This window comes from Coregonus clupeaformis, chromosome 16, assembly GCF_020615455.1.
Source record: "Coregonus clupeaformis isolate EN_2021a chromosome 16, ASM2061545v1, whole genome shotgun sequence".
NCBI lineage: Eukaryota > Metazoa > Chordata > Actinopteri > Salmoniformes > Salmonidae > Coregonus > Coregonus clupeaformis.
The window spans coordinates 9,451,909-9,472,100 of record NC_059207.1 but is presented as its reverse complement, the minus strand read 5'-3'; the positions used below and the strand labels follow the sequence as shown (position 1 = coordinate 9,472,100).

Below are 20,192 nucleotides of genomic sequence, written 5' to 3'. Positions count from 1 at the left end.
GACAGTAACAGACCCTGGCAGTCCCAGTCAGTAACAGACCCTGGCAGTCCCAGACAGTAACAGACCCTGGCAGTCCCAGTCAGTAACAAACCCTGGCAGTCCCAGACAGTAACAGACCCTGGCAGTCCCAGACAGTAACAAACCCTGGCAGTCAGTAACAGACCCTGGCAGTCCCAGTCAGTAACAGACCCTGGCAGTCCCAGTCAGTAACATACCCTGGCAGTCCCAGTCAGTAACAGACCCTGGCAGTCCCAGACAGTAACAGACCCTGGCAGTCCCAGACAGTAACAGACCCTGGCAGTCCCAGTCAGTAACAGACCCTGGCAGTCCCAGTCAGTAACAGACCCTGGCAGTCCCAGACAGTAACAGACCCTGGCAGTCCCAGTCAGTAACAAACCCTGGCAGTCCCAGACAGTAACAGACCCTGGCAGTCCCAGACAGTAACAAACCCTGGCAGTCAGTAACAGACCCTGGCAGTCCCAGTCAGTGACAGACCCTGGAAGTCCCAGACAGTAACAGACCCTGGCAGTCCCAGTCAGTAACAGACCCTGGCAGTCCCAGACAGTAACAGACCCTGGCAGTCCCAGACAGTAACAGACCCTGGCAGTCCCAGACAGTAACAGACCCTGGCAGTCCCAGACAGTAACAGACCCTGGCAGTCCCAGACAGTAACAGACCCTGGCAGTCCCAGACAGTAACAGACCCTGGCAGTCCCAGACAGGAACGCAGAAGGGACTATAGACTCAAATCCTGACAAGGAGGACATTCCCCCTCCCCACCACTATACTATTCTATATCGTTCTGATGTTATAGTCTGGTAGTAAAACGGAAATACAAAGAGACACTGGCATTATGTAGATAACACAGTCAACATTTCCACACATCATTGGGCGGCCATTCCGGCTCTTCATATTGGCACACCTTTCACCTCTTACCACGAGAGGGGCCTTCGGTCGTGACGAGAGGTCAGGAAGAGGTCATAGACAGGATTTTCTGAGGCATAGGGCTAGACGGTAGAGGGAGAGGGAGGAGGACTGGAAGGTAAAGAAGAGAGAGAACTGAGCAACAGATCAGCATGCATAGCATACAACATTCCAGAGAATATTGAGAATCAAGAGTCGCAGCCGGCATGATCAACAAGTTGATTTGTAAGGCAGGAGAAGCAAGTAACAGTCACAGCACCATGCAAACTATAAGGACTAAGAAGTAACACGGATCCTTTGATTGAAAGAAAGAGGAAGGGGGGAGGAGAAAGGAGAGGAAGAGAGAAAAGGAGAGGCGTTTACCTGAGGTCTCTGCACTCTGAGACAGTTCAGGCAGCTTGTTCCTGAGGCCGGCTGGGTCTTGGTACTGAGGGTCCAGGAGGAAGACGCGCTCGTACGGGTGGTCCATCTGAGAGACCCGGGGGGGCACGGGAGGGGTCTGCAGAATAATGGTGTCACTACTGGAGGACAGGCGCACGGTGACCTCCTCCTCGAGGATACGGCGTGGAGCCTGGGGAGGGAGGCAGGCAGGGATCAGGGTCTTTAGGGAAGGGAACATTACCGCTACCTCCCTCTTCAAGGCGCATAAATTGAGGAGCAAATTGAAGTGAGGAGGAAACTCAGCATCTCTTGGAGGGCTGTGGAATTTGGTTTATAAAACCCTTAAACGCACCAAGGTGTAAGGGCCCCGGGGGGTTGGATTTCTACTGAGCTAACATATGGAATTGTTTTAAGATGGTCATAAAAAAGTATCATTTAGCTATTTGATGTGGAATGTTAGGACCCCTGTAAGTATAAAAAATATATATACAACAATTATTTAATAAAACATTGAATTTCGCCTTAGATACGCATAGATATGCATTGAATGAAATTCATACATGGTAAAACAGATAGTCCAGAAATATATCAAAAGGAAGTTTGTTTTGAAGTGTCTGTCCTATATCTGATAGATATAAGAAAGATCAATAAATTAAATTATATATACAGTACCAGTCAAATGTTTGGACACACCTACTCATTCAAGGGTTTTTCTTTATTTGTACTGTTTTCAAAACTATGAAATAACACATATGGAATCATGTAGTAACCAAAAAAAGTGTTAAACAAATCAAAATAGATTTTATATTTGAGATTCTTCAAAGTAGCAACCCTTTGCCTTGATGACAGCTTTGCACACTCTTGGCATTCTCTCAACTAGCTTCATGGGGTAGTCACCTGAAATGCATTTCAATGAACAGGTGTGCCTTCTTAAAAGTTAATTTGTGGAATTTATTTCCTTCTTAATGCGTTTGAGTCAATCTGTTGTGTTGTGACAGGGTAGGGGGGTATACAGAAGATAGCCCTATTTGGTGAAAGACCAAGTCCATATTATGGCAAGAACAGCTCAAATAAGCAAAGAGAAATGACAGTCCATCATTACTTTAAGACATGAAGGTCAGTCAATATGGAACATTTCAAGAACTTTACTTCAAGTGCAGTCGCAACAACCATCAAGTGCTATGATGAAACTGGCTCTCATGAGGACCGCCACAGGAATGGAAGACCCAGAGTTAACTCTGCTGCAGAGGATAAGTTCATTAGAGTTACCAGCCTCAGAAATTGCAGCCCAAATAAATGCTTCACAGAGTTCTAGTCACAGACACATCTCAACATCAACTGTTCAGAGGGGACTGTGTGAATCAGGCCTTCATGGTCAAATTGCTGCAAAGAAACCACTACTAAAGGACACCAATAAGAAGAAGAGACCTGCTTGGGCCAAGAAACACGAGCAATGGACATTAGACCGGTGGAAATTTGTCCTTTGGTCTGGAGTCCAAATTTGAGATTTTTGGTTCCAACCGCCGTGGCTTTGTGAGACGCAGTGTGGAAGGCCAACATCGAAGGATGCGGTGGATTAAGACACAGGCCATGCAAAAAACGGACAGATTCTTTATTCTATTTAGATTTTTTTTTTAAATACAAAAAAATACAAAAACACTTTCCAGGCCCTTAGCCTTCATCAGGTTTGTTGCTGAAAAGTTACTGAATTTCCTCTTCACTTCTTTCACATCCCATGCTGCCTTCTCAGTTCAACCTGCTAGTCAAGGGGGTTATGACCGATGTGGGTATCCAGAATATAGTCTGTCCTACCTTCTCCAGCACCTTGCACACATACTGGCACCACAAGATCAGGAAGATGATCACTACGAGCAACAGGATGATCGTCACCAGACAGCCAATCAGAATAGGGGTGTTCCCGTCATCCGGTTGGTCCTTGGCTGATGGGTTGGTCGCTGAGGGGGAGGAGTTAAGGAGTTGATTGATTTACTTTATTTGAAGAAAAAAATACATAGACCTACAGCCAGTAATATATACATTTAAAAAACGATCAAGGACATAACACAATCAAGTCACTTAGTTATTTCCATAGTGGAAACTATACTGTATACAGTAGAAGCAGGTTAGATGGATCCATTCCATTTCCTTCAGCTTATTTGACACTTTTTTAGCTACAATTAAATGACTGAAATGAAACAAAGTGTTGAAATATTCATAGGAAAAGGGAAGTGTTGGGTTACATTTTTAGAAAACACCTAAACTATCTAGAACCTAAAAGGGTTCTTCGGCTGTCCCCATAGTAGAACCCTTTTAAGAACCCTTTTTGGTTTCAGGTAGAACCCTATTGGGTTCCATGTATAAACCCTTCCCAGAGGGTTCAACATGGAACCCAAAACGGGTTCTACCTGGAACCAAAACGGGTTCTACCTGGAACCAAAACGGGTTCTACCTGGAACCAAAAAGTGTTCTCCAATGGGGACATCCGAAAACCCCTTTTGGAACTGTGATGTCACGAGAGGCTGTGTCCTGGAGGGACGTTACATCCCCCTGAGATGGCTGCAAACCCAGACAGCTATGGCTCCATCTGCTGGTATGGTCGGGAACTCCAACCCTCTATGGCCAATCTTCCCACGCAGCTGAAACAGATGAGGAGCTGATGAGCTGAAGGTTTTTGTTGAAGGGAAGAGACACGGTCTCCAGGCTGGGCTCTCTGGAGGACAAGAGTGCTGCACGTCCACTTCCATGAGGAATATAAGGATTTGGAGATACTTACCTTTGGGAAATACTCACCTTTGGATATATGCACCTGTGGAAATACGTGTGGGACATTTGGAAGGACGTTTTGCTGGGTTGGCCACTAGCTGCAACGTGGAAGACAGTAAGACTGGGGAAAAGTTATTTGAGCGAGGGAGAGTTATGATTTTGGATGTGGAAGAGACATCCCTGAACTGTTAACCCTTAAGAGCCCCCAGAGAACAGTATTGTGTTATACTTTCGTTAGTTTCCCAAGACCTTTAATAAAATCCTTGTTTTGGTTGAACCTGGTCTCCTTGCACTACTTGAGCAATCCCGCTGAAAGCTGTGTAGCCTCTCGTGACGTCACAGATGGTGGTGAATACGGGCACGCTCAAGCGTTAATAGTGCATGTCAGAGGAGGATACCGAAGGTTTGATCACCCAGTTTTCCAAGTTGGCCGTAGGCTCCCCGCCGACTGAAATGGAGGACATATTGAAAGCCCTTGTTGCTGGCCAGCAAGCCCAGATGTAAGTAAACGTGGCTCTCTTGGAGGAGCAAAAGAAAGCCAACCTTCTGAAGGCAGAGGAATTGCAGTTGCAGAGACAGAGGGTGGTCCAAAATACCCGCCCAATAAAGGCAAGTGACTTTATATCTAAGATGGGAGCTACCGATGACATTGAGGCATACCTGCATGCATTTGAGGCCACGGCCACTAGGGAAGCCTGGCCCAAGCAACAGTGGGTTGGTCTGTTAGCCCCCTTTCTAACCGGGGAATCGCTGAATGCTGTCCGGGACCTGGGCCCTGACCAGGTTACTGACTATGATGCCCTGAAGTCTGAGATCCTCAGCAGATATGGACTCACAAAGTTTGGTATGGCCCAGCGCTTTCACAGTTGGACCTTCCAACCAGACCAACCTCCTCGGGCGCAGATGCATGAACTTGTCCGAATCGCAAGGAAATGGCTGGATCCGCAGAGGAATACAGCAGCGGCGGTGGTGGAGGCCGTTGTGGTGGATCGTTACCTACGCGCCCCTGCCTTATGAGGCAAAACGGTTCATCAGTCAACAGGCCTTGACCACGGCTGATCTGACCGTGGAAGCTGTGGAAAAGTACCAGGCCACAGCGGAGATGCTGAATGCTTCCCGAAAAGACCCCAGGAGTGCGGCCCCACCACAAATGGGAAGAACCCGTCCAAAGGACCCCAAGGTCTCGAACCCAGCCACGTCAGGACTTATCCCGGCTCCAGGGGGAGCCAGAAACCAGGCGGGTCCAAGAAGAGTACACCAGGAGGGGGGAAACTCGACAGTGTTACCGGTGTGGGGAGATGGGACATATCTCCTGGCAGTGTGGGAAACCAGCCGAGGAACCTATGCCCACTGCGGAGTCCTCCAGCTCAGCACCCACACACCGTTTTGCCTCGCTCTTGGGAGTCGTAGATGGCGGCCCCGATCGACCCCCCACCTGCCCGGTAACTGTGAATCACCATGATGTGGAGGCCTTACTGGATTCTGGTAGCCGGGCCACCCTGGTGCGTAAGGATTTGGTGGGCCCAACGTGTCTGACCCCCGGGGAAAGTCCTCCCAGTTTCCTGTGTCCATGGGGACACCAGAGAATACCCCATTACTGAACTTACAATGACCAGCACACGGGGAACCATACACACGGCGGCGGGGGTGGTTGATTCCCTCCCGTTCCTGTCCTAATTGGACGAGACTGCCCAGCCTTTTACCCACTCTGGAGAGAGTCTCAGGAGAGGATAACCCGAGTACCTCGGAAACGGAGAGGCAAGACTCATCCTGGGAAGGCTCCGGTGCAATCCTCCGAGTTACTCACTCCCGCCCGGGCTCTGATAGGGATGGCAGGTGCCCAGACCGACACAGAGACGGAGCTACAGAATCTGGACAAAGAACTGTCTGGTCTGAAGGGGACCGCTGAGAGGTATCGTTTGTTAAAGCAACAGTTAGACATGAAGACAGAAGAGTTAGATATCCTCCAGGCTAAACTCCAACAGAGCTCCTTCCATAAGCAACAGGAGGAGCTGGAGAGGCTGCGCAGGACCATCGAGGAGTGTGAGGAGACCCTGCGCAGTAGTAAGGAGGTCCAGAAGAAGGCAGAGGAGAAGTACAAGGTGTTGGAGAACAAGATGAAGAATGCGGAGGCAGAGAGAGAGAAGGAACTGAAAGCTGCTCAACAGAAGCTAAACTCTGCTAAAACCAAGGCTGATGCGTTCAGTAAGAAACTCAAGGAGAGACAACAGGAGGCTGAGTCCCTGGTCCTAGAGGTGGAGGAGTTGAAGAGAGAGCAGGCTGGCAAGCACCACGGCAATGCGGACGCCCTCTCCCGGCGTGATGCCTTCTTCGCTGCCTTTACCCCGACGAGGACGTCGGTCCCGAGGAGGGGGATGTGTGATGTCACGAGAGGCTGTGTCCTGGAGGGACGTTACATCCCCCTGAGATGGCTGCAAACCCAGACAGCTATGGCTCCATCTGCTGGTATGGTCGGGAACTCCAACCCTCTATGGCCAATCTTCCCACGCAGCTGAAACAGATGAGGAGCTGATGAGCTGAAGGTTTTTGTTGAAGGGAAGAGACACGGTCTCCAGGCTGGGCTCTCTGGAGGACAAGAGTGCTGCACGTCCACTTCCATGAGGAATATAAGGATTTGGAGATACTTACCTTTGGGAAATACTCACCTTTGGATATATGCACCTGTGGAAATACGTGTGGGACATTTGGAAGGACGTTTTGCTGGGTTGGCCACTAGCTGCAACGTGGAAGACAGTAAGACTGGGGAAAAGTTATTTGAGCGAGGGAGAGTTATGATTTTGGATGTGGAAGAGACATCCCTGAACTGTTAACCCTTAAGAGCCCCCAGAGAACAGTATTGTGTTATACTTTCGTTAGTTTCCCAAGACCTTTAATAAAATCCTTGTTTTGGTTGAACCTGGTCTCCTTGCACTACTTGAGCAATCCCGCTGAAAGCTGTGTAGCCTCTCGTGACGTCACAGAACCCTTTTTTTTTCGATCAGTTTTTTTCGCTCAGTTTTAAATGTTCCCCATTAATGGTTATGGTAAGGATTGGAAGAGGGGAAGCTGAGAGTTGAAAGGTTACCAGTCTTGTGGGTGGTGGGCAGGGAGCTCTCCTCCTTGGGCCAGGGAGATGTCACCACAGGTGTTATCTGAGTAGGAATCACAGTGTCTGCTGTGGGACAAAACAAACAAATTAAGTTTATTTCCAAAACGCTATTTCCATAAATGTTTCAGATTTGTGTTTTTTCATCAGAAATGATTTCGTATGGGTACCTTCATGTATGTGTAAAATATTACTGTTCTCAGATATTTTATTCATAGATTGTATGTGTATGAAAATGTTATTTTTTTCAGCAAAATGCTATACCCTGCTGGTTTTAAAAATGATTTGTGTCTGTGTGTTTGTGCGCATGTGTTGGAAATAGGTGTAAATATTATCATTCTGGTAATGAAAGTTTGCTTTGTGAAAAGCTTTATGTACAGTCAAAAGTTTGGACACACTTACTCATTCAAGGGTTTTTCTTTATTTTTACTATTTTTTTTACATTGTAGAATAATAGTGAAGACATCAAAACTATGAAATAACACATATGGAATCATGTAGTAACCAAAGAAATAGTTAAATAAATCAAAATACATTTTATATTTGAGATTCTTCAAATAGCCACCCTTTGCCTTGATGACAGCTTTGCACACTCTTGGTATTCTCTCAACCAGCTTCACCTGGAATGCTTTTCCAGCGGTCTTGAAGGAGTTCCCACATATGCTGAGCACTTGTTGGCTGCTTTTCCTTTACTCTGCGGTCCAACTCATCCCAAACCATCTCAATTGGGTTGAGGTCGGGGGATTGTGGAGGCCAGGTCATCTGATGCAGCACTCCATCACTCTCCTTCTTGGTAAAATAGCCCTTACACAGCCTGGAGGTGTGTTGGTTCATTGTCCTGTTGAAAAACAAATGATAGTCCCACTAAGCCCAAACCAGGTGGGATGGCGTATCGCTGCAGAATGCTGTGGTAACCATGCTGGTTAAGTGTGCCTTGAATTTTAAATAAATCACAGACAGTGTCACCAGCAAAGCACCCCAACACCATAACACCTTCTCCTCCATGCTTTACGGTGGGAACTATACATGCGGAGATCATCCGTTCACCCACACCGCGTCTCACAAAGTTGGAACCAAAAATCTCCAATTTGTACTCCAGACCAAAGGACACATTTCCACCTGTCTAATGTCCATTGCTCATGTTTCTTGGCCCAAGCAAGTCTGTTCTTCTTATTGGTGTCCTTTAGTAGTTGTTTCTTTGCAGCAATTCGACCATGAAGGCCTGATTCACACAGTCCCCTCTGAACATTGATGTTGAGATGTGTCTGTGACTTGAACTCTGTGAAGCATTTATTTGGGCTGCAATTTCTGAGGCTGGTAACTCTAATGAACGTAACATCTGCAGCAGAGGTGACTCTGGGACTTCCATTCCTGTGGTGGTCCTCATGAGAGCCAGTTTCATCATAGCGCTTGATGGTTTTTGCGACTGCACTTGAAGAAACTTTCAAAGTTCTTGAAATGTTCCGTATTGACTGACCTTCATGTCTTAAAGTAATGATGGACTGTCGTTTCTCTTTGCTTATTTGAGCTGTTCTTGCCATAATATGGACTTGGTCTTTTACCAAATAGGGCTATCTTCTGTATACCCCCCCTACCTTGTCACAACACAACTGATTGGCTCAAACGCATTAAGAAGGAAGAAATTCCACAAATTAACTTTTAAGAAGGCACACCTGTTAATTTAAATGCATTCCAGGTGACTACCTCATGAAGCTGGTTGAGAGAATGCCAAGAGTGTGCAAAGCTGTCATCAAGGCAAAGGGTGGCTACTTTGAAGAATCTCAAATATAAAATCTATTTTGATTTTTTTTAACACTTTTTTGGTTACTACATAAATAATAATAAATAATTAGTCATTTAGCAGACGCTCTTATCCAGAGCGACTTACAGGAGCAATTAGGGTTAAGTGCCTTGCTCAAGGGCACATCGACAGATTTTTCACCTAGTCGGTTCGGGGATTAGAACCAGCGACCTTTCGGTTACTGGCACAACGCTCTTAACCACTAAGCTACCTGCCGCCCCACATGATTCCATATATTTTTTTTCATAGTTTTGATGTCTTCACTATTATTCTACAATGTAGAAAATAGTAAAAATTAAGAAAATCCCATGAATGAGTAGGTGTGTCCAAACCTTTGACTTGTAGTGTATATAAAATTTGTAGCTGAATTGGAATCTTCGTATCCTGTATATTTGAGTGTGATATGTGGTTGTCTCTTAAGATTAATGCACTAACTGTAAGTCACTCTGGATAAGAGCATCTGCTAAATGACAAATATCTCATATTACTGGATTTAATTATTTATTTAAAACATTTAAATATCGATGTCACAAATGTATCATTTGTACATTTCTTTATAACAAATGTAGTTAACCTAGCAGTTCACTTATTTATCCAAGAGTGAGGCAGATATTGCATTTGCAAAAAACATGATTATCTGAAATGAAACCATAAAGTGATAGATTTTAAACAAATACAGTACATGTCTGTCATTGAACAACCCCATGTCATGATTATATAGTGAAACAACACACCAATCTCTCTCATAAGTTCTTTGAACAATAAAAGCAAATTTACAAACATTTCAGAAAATGGATATATAACGTTAGCGTTTTGGAACAAAACTCTTCAAGTGGTTACCTGTATTCACATATGACACTGAACATTAGAGTATATATATTTCACAGGGGTTTAGATGGTACATTGATATTTCACAGGGGTTTAGATGGTAAATTGATATTTCACAGGAGTTTAGATGGTACGTTGATATTTCACAGGGGTTTAGATGGTACATTGATATTTCACAGGGGTTTAGATGGTCCATTGATATTTCACAGGGGTTTAGATGGTCCATTGATATTTCACAGGGGTTTAGATGGTACATTGATATTTCACAGGGGTTTAGATGGTAAATTGATATTTCACAGGAGTTCAGATGGTACGTTGATATTTCACAGGGGTTTAGATGGTACATTGATATTTCACAGGGGTTTAGATGGTACATTGATATTTCACAGGGGTTTAGATGGTACATTGATATTTCACAGGGGTTTAGATGGTACATTGATATTTCACAGGGGTTTAGATGGTACAATGATTCTCTGCACATTGCTTGTGCTTGTCGTGTCACAAACTAAAATCAGGCAAACATCGAATATTTTTTTAAACCAGGAAATGGCGTGGCGGTTTCTACATATTGCACAGGTCTTTAAGTGTTTGCCAGTGAAACGTGCCTGGCGGGGCTCAACATGTGTACAAGGCCAGAGAGCGCTGGAAGGAAATCATTGTATCCTAACGTCCCACAGGGGATGAAGAGAAGTAAGGAAGGAAGTCAACCGTAACTAAGCGGTAGATCCGTTCCATGTGAGATATTTATTTGCTTCCCCTCCTACCTGACTGGAAGGAGATCTCGCTGAACATCATCCACACATCAGCGAAGTGGAAACGGCAGCGCAGGGCCTTGGCATTACGGCGTCCCAGAGGCACGGTCACGTAGCGAGCGCTGGGGTTGCGGTCGTCCAGCACCGTGTGGAACTCCACCGGCTCCACCTCCCAGTTAGCGATGAGGCGGGGCTTGAAAGAGCACGACACGGAGGAGAAGATCTTCACCCCGCGGTAGAACATATTGTTACTGTGAACCTGTTCAGGGAGGACCAGAGTTACAGACAAGCTACACTAGGAAGTCAGTAGGTTTTAGTTTAGCAGTGTGACTTTTGACCAGCATGAGAAAAACGTGAGCCTCTTCATCCTATTGTTCACGGGCGTGAGCTGCACATCGAAATGTTAAAAATGAAACCAAAATATAATTTATGCTGAGCAGCACAAACCTCTCGCTGAGTCGGCACGGTTACGCCAAGCTGAAATGAATGCGATCGTCACACTTGGCAAAAGTTACCCGTTTAATGTTGCAGGCCAGTAGGTTACACAGACCGGAACACCACATCATATGAACATGAAATCCAATTATTTTCATCTCCTTTGTCCTTCCTCTATCTTTCCCCTACTCTCTTGTCTCGCTTCTCTGTCCTTAACATCGTCTGTCCCATGCCTTCTCTGTCCTTAACATCGTCTGTCCCATGCCTTCTCTGTCCTTAACATTGTCTGTCCCATGCCTTCTCTGTCCTTAACCTTGTCTGTCCCATGCCTTCTCTGTCCTTAACATCGTCTGTCCCATGCCTTCTCTGTCCTTAACATCGTCTGTCCCATGCCTTCTCTGTCCTTAACCTCGTCTGTCCCATGCCTTCTCTGTCCTTAACCTTGTCTGTCCCATGCCTTCTCTGTCCTTAACCTTGTCTGTCCCATGCCTTCTCTGTCCTTAACATCGTCTGTCCCATGTCTTCTCTGTCCTTAACCTCGTCTGTCCCATGTCTTCTCTGTCCTTAACCTTCTCTGTCCCATTCCTTCGCTGTCCTTAACCCCTTCTGTCCCATTCCATCTCTTTCATTGCCCCCCCACTGCTCTTTAGTACCTTCATGGAGGTGAAGTTCCTTTGTTTGTCAAAGACAAACTCCATCTCCACATAGCCAGAGCCCAGACTCCCGTTCCTCCAGCCCACATAGTCGTATCCAGGCCACACGTGGTACTGCCGCGTCCTCAGGAAGTCATCCTGACCAATCACACCGTCCGTCAGCTGACCCAACCCCCCAGACAGTTTCCTTGAGAAGGAAGGCACAGTAATTGATTTAATTCATATAGTGTTTTTCCAGTGCTCAAAGCGCTTTACATATTGAGGGGAAACAAAACCAAAACAGGGTAAAGGATAGAGTTGTAGTGCATTTCAGGTCGAATTCTATTGAGTATGTGTTGGGTTGTTGTTCCATCTGGAAATGTAAGTCTCTGATATCTGATGTTGCCTACAGTGGGACTGGTTCATTGTGTGTGTGTGTGTGTGTGTGTGTGTGTGTGTGTGTGTGCAGGCAGGCAGGCATCAGGCCTACCTTCGTTCGTGGGCGCCGTCGTATGTGGAGTCGTTGAGGCTGGCAATGGGATACCCAGGAGGCATCATCAGCTGACCTTCAGGGGAGCTGTATGACGTCAGGCCGTCTATAGTACGCAGGAGAGGAGGATAGGGGTAGAGAGTCGGAGGAGTCGAGACAGAGACTCTGTTTTGAGTCATCATTTTAACCGATCGGACAGTTTCACACGCACACACACACACACAGCTTGATGCTGTCTCAGCAAACCCTAATCCCCCTGTGGTGTGGTCACAGACCCAATTCCACCTAGCTTTATCGTGTCCCAACAACACAAACATATCCCTTCATTTTACTTGAACAGAGAGACAACCACAGAATGCATTATGCTACACAACATCTCTCACAATTTCTCACAACATGTCGTGTGTGTGTGTGTGTCAGAGGAGGCTGGTGGGAGGAGCTATAGGAGGACAGGCTCATTGTAATGGCTGGAATGGAATTAATGGAACAGTATCAAACACATCAAACATTTGGAAATTACATGTTGGACTCCGTTCCATTAATGCCATTCCAGCCATTACAATGAGCCTGTCCTCCTATAGCTCCTCCCACCAGCCTCCTCTGATGTGTGTACATCGTGTGGCGGTCAGTGCCGTTTAAGATGAGGGAGGGCGTTTGAGCCTATGAAAGAAAGTTTACAATGTAGGTGCACACAGGTCGAGAGACAAATTAGAGGTGACAGACAGTGACACATGTACAGACAGTGATACATTCAATACCTTCTTGCACACTCTTGCCTGCATCTAGCTGATATAGGGTGTAATCATTAGTCGAGAGTTTCTATTGAACAAATTCAGGTATGTTTATCCCTGTTTTGTTCCACTTGCTTCTGTTTAAGAAACATTTTTCAACAGAATCAGCGGAATGAATACACCCCTGATCACGCGTAAACACAGTTCACTTTCACAGCATCCACGTTGTATTCCTTCTCGCATGAGCTCTCCTCCTCTCACCTCTTCCCTTCGCTTGTGGACTTCAACGCACAACACATCAGCTGTATGTGACCAGGCGAAAAAACCTTTCCAAGCCAAACCGCTACCTACATCGTTGTCACCATATTAGCTAAAGTAACGTCATAGTCAGCATAGCTAATAGAACTAATGCGTTAGTAAACCCGCTACAATCATGCAGTAACGTTACAGTGTACAGTTAGTAAGCAGTTACACCAGCGGGCCCCGGTGGCAATAAATTAGTAAAACCAGAAGATTACCTTGATTTGGAAGAGTTCCAGTGTTGTGTTAGATAGTCATAGCCAGCTAGCTAACATAGCATCCCTCTGTTTGAGCAGGGTGTTTGAGTAGGCTAAACTAGCTAGCTGCATTTGCTAGGTAAGTGAAACTGAAAGTGAAAAGAAATGACAAAATCTCTCTCTCTATTTCTCTCTTCCTTTCCATTTTGGAAGAAATTAATTTATTCAAAACTGTTCAGCTATTGTCTTTCTCTCTCTTTGAGTCAACTACTCACCACATGTTATGCACTGCAGTGCTAGCTAGCTGTAGCTTATGCTTTCAGTGCTAGATTCATTCTCTGATCCTTTGATTGTGTGGACAACATATCAGTTCATGCTGCAAGAGCTCTGATAGGTTGGAGGACGTCCTCTGGAAGTTGTCATAATTACTGTGTAAGTCTATGGAAGGGGGTGAGAACCATGAGCCTCCTGGGTTTTTGTATTGAAGTCAATGTACCCAGAGGAGGACGGAAGCTAGCTGTCCTCTGGCTACACCATGGTCCTACCCTACAGAGTGCTGTGGAGGCTACTGTAGACCTTCTTTGCAAAATAGTGTGTTTTAATCAATTATTTGGTGACGTGATTATATTTAGTATAGTTTTGATCTAAAAAGGATAACTTTTTAAAATATTTAAAAAAATATTTTTTTATGAAATTCACTGAGGATGGTCCTCCCCTTCCTCCTCTGAGGAGCCTCCACTGATCTGGGTGACCACACACACATGACTATACCTCCAATGGTGTACGTGTGTGCGCATGCATGTGTGTGTGTGTGGAGCTCTCACCATGCCAGGGGCACCCATACAGCTCCAGTCTCATACACACAGTGGTGGGCATCTTGGTGACAGGGATGAGACGGAGGTAGCGGCTGATGATGGGAGGGTGCAGGTCTTTGATCACAGAGGCATAGGCGTTGTCGTTCGCCTCCATTGTCTGACAAGAGATTAGAACTAGTTCAATTACAGAGCGGTCCTGTGTGACTCAGTGGGTGGAGCTTGGTGCTGTCAAGGTTGTGGGTTCGATTCCTGGTGAGGTCACCAATATGAGAATATATGCATGTACTCCTGTCACTTTGGATGAAAGCATATACAGTGGGGAGAACAGGTATTTGATACACTGCCGATTTTGCAGGTTTTTCTACTTACAAAGCATGTAGAGGTCTGTAATGTTTATCATATGTACACTTCAACTGTGAGAGACGGAATCTAAAACAAAAATCCAGAAAATCACATTATATGATTTTTAAGTAATTAATTTGCATTTTATTGCATGACATAAGTATTTGATACATCAGAAAAGCAGAACTTAATATTTGGTACAGAAACCTTTGTTTGCAATTACAGAGATCATACGTTTCCTGTAGATCAGGTTTGCACACACTGCAGCAGGGATTTTGGCCCACTCCATACCTTCTCCAGATCCTTCAGGTTTCGGGGCTGTCGCTGGGCAATACGGACTTTCAGCTCCCTCCAAAGATGTTCAATTGGGTTCAGGTCTGGAGACTGGCTAGGCCACTCCAGGACCTTGAGATGCTTCTTACGGAGCCACTCCTTAGTTGCCCTGGCTGTGTGTTTCGGGTCGTTGTCATGCTGGAAGACCCAGCCATGACCCATCTTCAATTCTCTTACTGAGGGAAGGAGGTTGTTGGCCAAGATCTCGCGATACATGGCCCCATCCATCCTCCCCTCAATACGGTGCAGTCGTCCTGTCCCCTTTGCAGAAAAGCATCCCCAAAGAATGATGTTTCCACCTCCATGCTTCACGGTTGGGATGGTGTTCTTAGGGTTGTACTCATCCTTCTTCTTCCTCCAAACACGGCGAGTGGAGTTTAGACCAAAAAGCTCTATTTTTGTCTCATCAGACCACATGACCTTCGCCCATTCCTCCTCTGGATCATCCAGATGGTCATTGGCAAACTTCAGACGGGCCTGGACATGCGCTGGCTTGAGCAGGGGGACCTTGCGTGCGCTGCAGGATTTTAATCCATGACGGCGTAGTGTGTTACTAATGGTTTTCTTTGAGACTGTGGTCCCAGCTCTCTTCAGGTCATTGACCAGGTCCTGCCATGTAGTTCTGGGCTGATCCCTCACCTTCCTCATGATCATTGATGCCCCACGAGGTGAGATCTTGCATGGAGCCCCAGACCGAGGGTGATTGACCGTCATCTTGAACTTTTTCCATTTTCTAATAATTGCGCCAACAGTTGTTGCCTTCTCACCAAGCTGCTTGCCTATTGTCCTGTAGCCCATCCCAGCCTTGTGCAGGTCTACAATTGTATCCCTGATGTCCTTACACAGCTCTCTGGTCTGGGCCATTGTGGAGAGGTTGGAGTCTGTTTGATTGAGTGTGTGGACAGGTGTCTTTTATACAGGTAATGAGTTCAAACAGGTGCAGTTAATACAGGTAATGAGTGGAGAACAGCAGGGCTTCTTAAAGAAAAACTAACAGGTCTGTGAGAGCCGGAATTCTTACTGGTTGGTAGGTGATCAAATACTTATCTCATGCAATAAAATGCAAATGAATTACTTAAAAATCATACAATGAGATTTTCTGGATTTTTGTTTTAGATTCCGTCTCTCACAGTTGAAGTGTATCTATGATAAAAATTACAGACCTCTACATGCTTTGTAAGTAGGAAAACCTGCAAAATCGGCAGTGTATCTAATACTTGTTCTCCCCACTGTATTGGCTAAATAGCTAAATAGCATATATTCTATAATAAATTACACCCATAATAATCCCTATTTACACTTTGTCTCGTGGAACACAACACTGTAATGCAATGCATTCTGGTTTTACAATCATTCCAAAGCCTACAGAATATTTATTTGGCCTAGCCTGGACAAAATCCTTTCCTCTGTTGTTTGTCCATCTACAACTGTATTTGACCACAACTAAACATACTCTATATATTTGTCAGCCAAATTCAGAATGTTTGTGCTCTGGTCATTTCAGCAACAACAAAAAAATATTTCCCCTCAAATGGCTCATAATAGTTATAAACATATGGAAAGGACATAACACACTACTTTTCCCCTCCCTTCCCCTCATTCTTTATGCCACTTCCCTTTCCTGCACTCCTTACTTCCCTCACTCCCTCACCTTGTTGCCAAGGCGATTCCTCCAGGACCTCCAGAGCTGGCCATCGTGGCTGTAGTTCAGGCGGTACATGCGGGCAAATTCTTTACCCGAGTTCCGGGCGTAGCGGCCTTGGGTGCCCACCACTGTCAGGAAGGTGAGCTGGCCCAGGTCGACCTGCAGGTATTGGGTGTCAGAGGGCTGCAGGAGCCCCGCTGGGCACCACGCCCCGTCACCCTCCTCCCGGTTCAACCTGCACCCAGATAGGTTTAGGTTGATTTGAACATCTTGGTACATATTAGGTCGTCATTGTAAATAAGAATTTGTTCTTAACTGACTTGCCTAGTTAAATAAAGGTTAAAAAAATAATACTAAAAAATGCATGAACGTACATAAAATGTGATTATTATTTTTTTACCAATATATAAAACAGAGACAAATATAGAAGATTACTAAATAATGCCTAAATGATGCCTAAATGATGAATAAATGTATGGAAAGATGACTAAATGTATGGAAAGATGACTAAATGATGACTAAATGTATGGAAAGATGACTAAATGATGACTAAATGTATGGAAAGATGACTAAATGATGACTAAATGTATGGAAAGTTCATCATCAATAAGTTGCAACAAATTGGGATACCACTAAATCAATAAATATGAAGAGGAGAGAGTGGGGCACAGAGAGGAAGATAAAGGAAGCAAATGAATGGAATGCAGGAAGAAAGGGATTTGTGTATTTTTTTACCACAGTCCAAGAATGCAACGAAAGATTAATGTCACACTTCATACACTGGCATTGTGCTGTGCTGTAATCAATGAACACTTACCTGGCATATTGTGGCCCGGTGGTCTCGTACCATTGGCTGGAGGCGGTGATGTCATGGTCTTTGATTCTGCCATCCTCCATGCCAAGAGGGTAGCGGCAGTGTGCTGCCATAGAGGAGTCAGCAGAAAGTGGACGTGAGGTCATTACTGGTCATATTGTCTCTGGCGTTGAGGACAAATGTACTTACTATGGCTGATATGCAGTGGTCTCATCTACGCTGGCTATCTTAAGGTGAATGCACTAACTGGAAGTTGCTCTGGAGAAGAGCGTCTGCTAAATTACAAAAAATGTAAATATAGGATCAACTTCTCCCCCTCAATCATAACCTTAACCATTAGTGGGGAAAATGCTAAAATGACCCAAGATCAGTGTCAAGGGGCAACTTCACCCTACACTGCCTTGGTACTTTTTAAAATGAACCTGTGAAATACAGCATCTACATGAAGCCTGCAGGGACTGAACGGTCAGTGTATGTGTGTATATGTACGGATGAGTGCCAGAGAATTTGAGGTATTGACGTAGGTAGGTCAGTTGGGCTAGCAAAAAGAAGCCCTCCGAATCCAATGGAGGGAAATTACAGTTGGGTTTTAAAGAGGGGAGACTTAAATATGGGGTGCGTCCCAAATAATATCTCCTTTCTCCTGAAGTGTCCACTTGTTCAATACTGACCACAAATCTAAAAGCATTTGATAATTGGTGGCATGTGCTAGTGGGAATTTCCACCATATTTTTTCCACCAGTCACTTCCTTTCAAATCAGTGAAGGGAAGTGAACAAGTGTACATTTTGGGAGGAAGGAGAGATAATTGGGACCAACGCAGGGATTAATCCAGGGACTAATCCAGGAACTACTATGTGACTAATCCAGGGACTAATACAGTGGCTTGCGAAAGTATTCACCCCCCTTGTAATTTTTCCTATTTTGTTGCCTTACAACCTGGAATTAAAATATATTTTGGGGGGGTTTGTATCATTTGATTTACACAACATGCCTACCACTTTGAAGATGCAAAATATATATTTTTGTGAAACAAACATGAAATAAGACCAAAAAAAGAACTTGAGCGTGCATAACTATTCACCCCCCCTCCAAAGTCAATACTTTGTAGAGCCACCTTTTGCAGCAATTACAGCTGCAAGTCTCTTGGGGTATGTCTCTATAAGCTTGGCACATCTAGCTACTGGGATTTCTGCCCATTATTCAAGGCAAAACTGCTCCAGCTCCTTCAAGTTTGATGGGTTCCGCTGGTGTACAGCAATCTTTAAGTCATACCACAGATTCATAATTGGATTAAGGTCTGGGCTTTGACTAGGCCATTCCAAGACATTTAAATGTTACCCCTTAAACCACTCAAGTGTTGCTTTAGCAGTATGCTCCCGAGTGGCGCAGCGGTCTAAGGCACTGCATCTCAGTGCTTGAGGTGTCACTACAGACCCCCTGGTTTGATTCCAGGCTGTATCACAACCGGCCATGATTGGGAGTCCCATAGGGCGGCGCACAATTGGCCCAGCGTCGTCCGGGTTTGGCCGGTGTAGGCCGTCATTGTAAATAATTTGTAACTAATTTGTTCTTAACTGACTTGCCTAGTTAAATAAAAGTTAAATAAAAATAAATTTAAAAAAGGGTCATTGGCCTGCTGGAAGGTGAACCGCCGTCCCAGTCTCAAATCTCTGGAAGACTGAAACAGGTTTCCCTCAAGAATTTCCCTGTATTTAGCGCCATCCATCATTCCTTCAATTCTGACCAGTTTCCCAGTCCCTGCCGATGAAAAACATCCCCACAGCATGATGCTGCCACCACCATGCTTTACTGTGGGGATGGTGTTCTCGGGGTGATGAGAGGTGTTGGGTTTGCACCAGACATTTTCCTTGATGGCCAAAAAGCTCAATTTTAGTCTCATCTGACCAGAGTTCCTTCTTTCATATGTTTGGGGAGTCTCTTACATGGCTTTTATCTGGCCACTCTTCCGTAAATCCCAGCTTTATAGAGTGTACAGCTTAAAGTGGTCCTATGGACAGATACTCCAATCTCTGCTGTGGAGCTTTGCAGCTCCTTCAGGGTTATCTTTGGTCTCTTGGTTGCCTCTCTGATTAATGCCCTCCTTGCCTGGTCCGTGAGTTTTGGTGGGCGACCCTCTCTTGGCAGGTTTGTTGTGGTGCCATATTCTTTCAATTTTTTTTACATTGGATTTAATGGTGCTCCGTGGGATGTTCAAAGTTTCTGATATTTTTTTATAACCCAACCCTGATCTGTACTTCTCCACAACTTTGTCCCTGACCTGTTTGGAGAGCTCCTTGGTGGTTCCCCTTGCTTAGTGGTGTTGCAGACTCTGGGGCCTTTCAGAACAGGTGTATATATACTGAGATCATGTGACAGATCATGTGACACTTAGATTGCACACAGGTGGACTTTATTTAACTAATTATGTGACTTCTGAAGGTAATTGGTTGCACCAGATCTTAATTAGGGGCTTCATAGCAATGGTGCTGAATACATATGCACGCACCACTTTTCCGTTATTTATGATTTAGATTTTTTTGAAACAAGTAATTTTTTTCACTTCACCAAATTGGTGTATGTACATTACGTGAAATCCAAATAAAAATCCATTTAAATTACAGGTTGTAATGCAACAAAATAGGAAAAATTCCAAGGGGGATGAATACTTTTGCAAGGCACTGTAGGTGACTAATCCAGTGACCAATCCAGGGACTAATAGGTGACTAATCCTGGGACCAATCCAGGTACTAATAGGTGACTGATCCCAATTGGTTAGCAATGTGCATGTCCACCAGGTGACGGGCAACAATGGGACGGGGGAGTGGCTGCAGCTGACTCACCTGGGTCGATCTGGGCATTGGCATTGGCTTGAAAGACCAGCAGCAGAAAGAACAGCATGGTG

The 20,192-nt window shown here is 45.1% G+C and overlaps 1 protein-coding gene across 2 annotated transcripts in view; it reads right to left on the bottom strand.

Moving 5' to 3' along the window:
* Nucleotides 1–20,192, bottom strand: part of ddr2l (discoidin domain receptor family, member 2, like) — a 52,623-nt gene that overhangs the window by 8,714 nt on the left and 23,717 nt on the right. The window contains exons 2-11 of one of the 2 annotated variants that reach the window (XM_041900183.1): nucleotides 20,131–20,192; nucleotides 17,292–17,394; nucleotides 16,481–16,709; nucleotides 14,164–14,311; nucleotides 12,112–12,217; nucleotides 11,643–11,829; nucleotides 10,567–10,813; nucleotides 7,153–7,242; nucleotides 3,117–3,259; nucleotides 1,287–1,494 (exon numbers count right to left, since the gene is read on the bottom strand). The exon at nucleotides 20,131–20,192 is cut by the window's right edge and continues 43 nt beyond it. In XM_041900183.1, coding sequence (XP_041756117.1) covers nucleotides 1,287–1,494; nucleotides 3,117–3,259; nucleotides 7,153–7,242; nucleotides 10,567–10,813; nucleotides 11,643–11,829; nucleotides 12,112–12,217; nucleotides 14,164–14,311; nucleotides 16,481–16,709; nucleotides 17,292–17,394; nucleotides 20,131–20,188 — 1,519 coding nt within the window. In that variant the 5' untranslated portion in view covers nucleotides 20,189–20,192. The remainder of the gene's footprint in view (nucleotides 1–1,286; nucleotides 1,495–3,116; nucleotides 3,260–7,152; nucleotides 7,243–10,566; nucleotides 10,814–11,642; nucleotides 11,830–12,111; nucleotides 12,218–14,163; nucleotides 14,312–16,480; nucleotides 16,710–17,291; nucleotides 17,395–20,130) is intronic. The other variant, XM_041900184.1, reaches the window with a different exon arrangement.